Source organism: Tarenaya hassleriana, unplaced genomic scaffold (assembly GCF_000463585.1).
Source record: "Tarenaya hassleriana unplaced genomic scaffold, ASM46358v1 Cleome63, whole genome shotgun sequence".
NCBI lineage: Eukaryota > Viridiplantae > Streptophyta > Magnoliopsida > Brassicales > Cleomaceae > Tarenaya > Tarenaya hassleriana.
The window spans coordinates 389396-396047 of NW_010968819.1; the positions used below are offsets into that span (position 1 = coordinate 389396).

Genomic DNA, 6652 nt, shown 5'->3' on the forward strand with positions numbered 1-6652 from the left:
ATGTAAAACTATGTGTTAATAGCATTTGGAAGCAACCCCGAATCGAAACGGATGAGAAAACGCGAAACAGAGTTCGGAAATGGCGAAGGAGGACAAGTCCCAGTCCCGGTCCGCCGGACCAGCCTTTGGTCAGCTCCGGACCGAGACTGGGACGAAACACGCAAACTCAGTCGGACTAAGGAGACGTTCCGGACCGGGAGAAAACACGTCCTGGTCCGCCGGACCAGAATCTGGTCCGCCGGACCAGACGTGTTCCGAAGCCTCACGGTCCGCCGAGCCAGGAAGAAGCGAACGGACCGAGGGAAGAAGGCGTCTAGTCTGGGGCTGACCAGTCCTGGTCCGCCGGACAAGACGTGCCGGAGAAGGCACACTCCGTCTGACCATGAGAGGGACGAACCGGACCAAGAAGAGGACACGCATGGTCCGGGGCTGACCAATCCTGGTCCGCCGGACCAGACGTGCAGGAGTGAGGTGAGAGGGACGAACCGGACCAAGAAGAGGACACGCCTGGTCCGGGGCTGACCAATCCTGGTCCGCCGGACCAGACGTGTCGGAGTGAGGACACCCAGACGGACCAGAAGAAGCGGACTGAGAGAGGAGAAGCTGGCTGGTCCGGGGCTGACCAGAACTTGGTCCGCCGGACCAGGCTCAGAGAAACTCGGAGGAATTTTCCTGTTCGCGGGAAAAAAAGGAAACGACCGACGGGCTTGGCCCGGACCTGACCAGACTTGACCGTGGACAAACCAACCCTCACCAGAGGACAAGACTTCGCGATTGGGATCAATCGAATCGAGTTTTCGCTAGAACGTTGCGTAGCGTAGTGAGATGTGCGATATCGAAATATGAGTGATCATTGCGTGATCATTTGCGGTTAGAAATTGCATGGCGTTAAACGGTAGCTCGGTAGGGACCGGATACCGTGATGCGTATGGTTGTACTATGGGGATGTTGCACGTTGTGTGCCATGTGTATTTCCGTTGTGTCGTGGACTCGACATCGGTAGTCACGAGAGTGACGGGCGCAGGAGACGCGCACGATCGCATGTGATGCGATGGCCAACGTCACGCGGGTGACGGGCGTGGATTCGCTCCTGGTCATGGATTTGACCAGGGTATATGGCTAAGCCTTATGGTGGATTCCATACGGGCGTGTTTGTGTTTGCTATTGATGTGCTACTGTGTGTTACTTATTGCATGTGTTTTCATGGAAATGTCGACTGTACCGTTCTCGTTGGGAACGGGATTTCCGGGTTCAACCCGGGCTACTCACTAAGCAGTTGTGCTTAGCCCTCGTGGTTTACATTTTTTTTCAGATCACGAGGATTACGCCTAGCGCATCCGGCAGACGACGACCTGAGAGAGGCAGCATCATGTACGGGATTTACATTTTGGGTGACGAGACTTGTATTTCCCGCATTTTGTACGGTTAAATTATAACTATTCGGACATGTGTTATTTTGCGATACCGATCGCCTGTTGTATTTTCCGCTGCTTACTCTGGTTTATTTAAAACGTTTTTGGATTTCGTATTTTTGCTTCCGCATTATTATTATTTTATTACTATTGTCCATGTGGCACAACCCGTATACTGTACACGGGTTACGGGTGTCACACATTTTCACCAGTAGTGATGCTTAAATCAGTTCGGATTCTGCTTGCCATAGCTGCGTACTATGATTACGAGATATGGCAAATGGATGTCAAAACGACATTCCTTAACGGGAATCTACTCGAGGATGTGTACATGACATAACCTGAGGGTTTTGTTGATCCAAAGTACCCGAAAAAAGTATGCAAGCTTCAACGTTCCATTTATGGACTGAAGCAGGCTTCCAAAAGTTAGAATCTTCATTTTGATGAAACAAAGAGCCTGCCCTCATCACAACTTCGACAGATACTATCTTTTGTCAACTTTCCTGGACGAATTAAAGGATGAGATGAGGTTCTACATAAGCTGCGCCAGCAGAGGTAGCCTTCAAAAGCTAACCTTTGATGAGATGGAGGATCTTATTGAGCGTATGGCCAGTGACAGAACCACTCCAACTGAGTTCTCGCGAAAAAGCGGTAATGTAGAGAATGTTAATGAAGTCCAGGCTATTAAGGCCGAACTAGCTGAACTGAAGATGCAAGTCTATGCGACGAACCGTAACGTCCTACACGAATCATCAGAACAGTTCAATGGAAACCAGTCTATGTTCTCTCAAGAACAAGAGGTTGAAGATGTTAACTGATGCGCACGCACCGAGTCTTATATTTAATACCCGATTCGTACCACTATCCGCAAGTATACAGTAGTTGTAATACCGGGGTCGAACACGAGGACTAGGATGTATTAGTCTATCTCTAAGCTAGATTAGGTGGTCGAGTAAAAATGTGGGTTGTTGTAAGTGTCGGAATACAAGCAAGCAAGTAAAATTAACGGGTTGTGAACAATGACCCGAGGCGTTGTAGGTTCGGGATCCCTCTTGAATCGCATGGACGGTTGAAGATGCTACAATGTCTACGGGTTTATCTTCCAAATGGGATTTCAAGCACTTCATGTAGGGTTTGTCTCCCCCGAGCTTAAACTCACTACCTAGAGAATCGATTCACCCATCTCCCAATGGTCTAAATGATCTCAAGATGCATTAAAGTTCCCTATCATAAATCCTAAGCGAGCTAATCCATTTCCCAATGCGAATAACTCACTCATTTGATATTTGGTTCCAAACAACATCCCCATATCCCTATAATCAATGTGTTCTATTGTCTACCCAACTAGGGTTTCGGTCAAGTCAATAGCATTAAGCACAAAATATCAAACCATGGAAGAAAAACTCAAAGACATCATAGATTAAACATAGGTGTCCATACAAAAGTGGGGATCCCTCACCCACAACAAAGTCACTACTACATAACTAGAGGTTCAAAACAGAAAACAAAAAAGGAAAACATAAAAAAGGAGAAGAAATGCTCAAGATGGTCCTCAATGGTGATCCTCTCCTTCAAAATGTCTTCCTAGGTCTCCCAATCTCTCTTGCCTCTTCTCCAATGTGATTTTCTCCAAAAGTGTCGACCCCCTTCTCTCTCCTCAAACTCCCTTTTTATGAAAGTGCAAAACTAGATTTTCTCCTCAAAAATCGGGCTTTTCCTTTTTTGGGCCGGTTTTGATTTCGGGCGGTCGCTCACTTTTTCTTTAGTGTCGCTCGTTTTCTCTTCAGGGTCGCTCATTTTCTTTGTCCTGAGTGACCGCTCACTATAACGAGCGACCGCTCGGAATAACGAGCGGCTCGCTCATTTCCTATGAGCTCCTCCGGGCTTCACAGTTCCGATCCTTTTCCGTGCCTCGTACGCGAATATCCTCGTCTGATCGTCCTGCAAGGAAAAAGAGAGGAAGATTCCTACCCATGGCCATCTAACGTCCTAATATGCCTAAAATATATAATGAGATGGGACAAATGACGTTAGAAAATCGGTTGGAAAACCCGTGTGATCATTAACTATGTTGTCAACAATCCTTATTCCAACACTTACAATCCTGGCTGGAGGAACCATCCTAACTTCTCTTATAAGAGCAACAACTACCAAAATGCTCCTCAAGAGAATAGGAACCGAACGTTCCAAAACGCGGGACCATTCCAAGGTCAAACATTCCAACAGAGACCTCAACAACCATTTCAAGGATACCAAGGGTATCAAGGAAACCAACAGTTTAGAGGTCAACAACAATAACCCAGCAAAAGTTCGATCAGACTCCCGATATCAAGTCGATGCTCGAGACGCTCTTGCAAGGGCAAGCGTCTATGAGTAACACGATGCAAGGGATGGTCACCGAACAAAGTGATTTAAAGAAGCAAATCCAAGGGATAGAGTCCCATGTCAAGCTTCTATATAACTAGGTAGTGCAACTCGCAGTCAAGCCTAGCAGTACGCAAGGCACTTTACCCGGTAAACCTGAAACAAACCCTCATGAGCAATGTAATGCTGTCTATGTGAATGAGAACGAAACTTACGGAACTGGGAGGATCGTTGCTGAACAAAGAAGAGCCTATCTAGAGAGGCAAAGGAATCAGATCGTAGAGGAACCGGATGACATATACGTTCCGCCACCTCTATGACCACCTCCTATACCTTTCCCGCAGCGATTACGGCGTACTCCGCAAGTAGACGGTGAGCTCACGAAGTTCGCAGATATGTGGGAAAAGATGGAAATCGTCCAACCCTTACAAGAAGCTATAGCGCAAACACCATCTTATGAGAAATTTCTTAAAGACACACTCGTTAAGAAAGAGAAATTAGAAGAGGAACCAGTAATCCTGACAGCTAAATGCAGTGTTGTATTGCAACAGAGCCTACCAGCTAAGATGGCAGATCCAAGAAGTTTCTCCATATCCTGCCAACTAGGCAGCGTCTCTATCCCAAGCGCACTATGCGACTTGGGAGCGAGTGTGAGTCTACTACCAAGGACCACATATGACAAGCTGAACGTGGGTGAACTGAAGCCCACAAAGATGATTTTGCAGCTGGCAGACAAGTCAGTGAAAGCCCCTCTCGGGACTTTAAAGGATGTACCGCTTAAGGTTGGAAACGTTCACGTTCCGATCGACTTTGTGGTTATAGATATGGACAACAGAAATGATGAATCATACATCTTATGACGTTCATTCCTCAACACTGTTGATATCGTAATTCATGTCCGGAAAGGATGCTTAGAGATGCATATAGGAGATGAGGATATCGAATTCAAGTTGGAACAAAAATCAGAACGGAGTAAAGAAGAAAATGAGCATTCATTGATTATTTCTGAAGAACTACCTGGTTCGACGGAAAAACAAATTCCTCAACTAAGGGATAAAGGCAAAGGAATTGCCTATGATAGTGACGTCTACATCCTGCCAGTGGCTAAATCTGTAAACTGTGAGGCAGAGAACGTGATAAAAGTCAAATCCGCACCTTTGATGATGACAACTAAGGGGAAACCCAACGGAGAGATTCCGCAGAAGTAGGGCTCAACATTAAAGATCCCTGATGCTGGATTAGAAACTAAAGTTAAACCGCCAGGTCCAATACCTGAATCTGCAAGCGGAAATGACTGTAAGTTGAGACAGACTGTGTGCACTAATACAGTGTACATTCCTCCGGGACGGCTAAGAGTAAACCAATTCCGTCTAACGTGACCACCAGATCACTGAAAATAAGAGGGTCAAGCTGATGACCTTAAATTAGCGCTTCACGGGAGGCAACCCGTGTAATTGCATTACATTAACATGTTTAATTTCATGCATCACGAGCATACGCTGCTGGAAAAAGGACCAAAAGTGATCGGGAATGGGAAAAACGCGAAAAATCAGATTTTTGAGAAATTTTTAGAAATCTCGATGTTCGGAAACGTCGATATCGACGTTCCAAAATGTCGAGATTTTGATCAGATCTAAAATTGGGCATTTTCGCAAATCTCGAGGTTCCAAAACGTCGATATCGATGTTTCGGAATTTCGATATCCAACTGAACCCTAGATCTGAGATTTTCGAAACATATCGAAGTTTCTAAACGTCGATATCGAGCTTAAAAACATCGAGATCTAAACTTTTCTAGTTCTATCTTAATATCGACGTTATTAACATCGATATCGATGTTTAAAACATCGATATTTTGCTAAAAATAAAAGGGAAACCTCGAAAACTGTGTCGTCACTTCGATCTCTCTTTTCCAAATCTCAATCTCGCCGAAATTTCCCTCGAAACACGAGCCAAACATCGATCTCTCTAGCTAAGGAGGCATAATGAGATATGATCGCCCCCACTTTGCTTCATCAAAAACCAACACGCACATATATCCCCTGAAAGAAATCTCTAAGGTCCCGAACCGTGACATCAAACCAGTGAGGTTTGAATCCGCACTCCAAAGGAAGTTGCATGGGAATCTCCAGAACACTTCCTTGACTTCTACTAGATTCAAAAGCATATCCATGATAGGTAGTCACTTTGGGAGATGAGAATCTCAAGCGGCAATCCTGATGAGACAAGTAGGATGGTACAGGATTTATTCAGCTGAAGAGGAATCCTACAGGAAACTTACACTAGAGTTTCTATCCAGCTACCTTTTGGGTTTCCTGGGATCTCATGAGCGAATCTAATTCCTAAGAGATCGATTCTAGGGTTTGCGCAGCGGATATAAAACAAAAATTTAATGAAACCCTAGAACCATGCTATTATTGAATCATAGAAACGTTAGAACGCTTACCTCAATCGATCCGGGGCCTGTATCAATCGAAGAACACGTCTGATCACGAAAGGCAGGAAGAATACCTCGCCCTCTACACGTATCCACACTTCGGGATGGATTCTAACGATTGGAACTTGTCTGCTAGGACTCGAATCTTCTATTCGATTTGTGCTTTTAGAAAAACGGACTTTTTTCACACTCACAAGCTCTTGGATCTCACCAAAAGTCTGCTCTAAGTGTTCTCAAGTCGGCTCACTTATATTCGGGTTTTTAATCTCCTTCTTATAAAGTGATTTAACCCTAATTCGGTTTAATTTCGGAAAATCGAACGGTCCAGAAATACACGCAGACCGTCCGTTCCAGCAAGTAGAACAGACGTTCTGCATTAGTGGACCGTCCGTTCCAGTCTTATGGAACGGACAATCCGTTCTGGACCGTCGGGTCTGGCT

At 45.4% G+C, this 6652-nt stretch overlaps 2 protein-coding genes across 2 annotated transcripts in view; one reads left to right on the forward strand and one right to left on the reverse strand.

The window, feature by feature from the left end:
* Positions 1-4171: 4171 nt before the first annotated feature.
* Positions 4172-4636, forward strand: LOC104800019. The gene has a single exon (XM_010522721.1). It carries the CDS (start codon positions 4172-4174, stop codon positions 4634-4636), a length of 465 nt encoding a protein of 154 aa, XP_010521023.1.
* A 227-nt stretch (positions 4637-4863) lies between these two features.
* Positions 4864-6652, reverse strand: part of LOC104800020 — a 16081-nt gene continuing 14292 nt past the window's right edge. The window contains exon 4 of the mRNA XM_010522722.1: positions 4864-5054. Within this exon, the coding sequence (XP_010521024.1) occupies positions 4864-5054 (191 nt within the window). The remainder of the gene's footprint in view (positions 5055-6652) is intronic.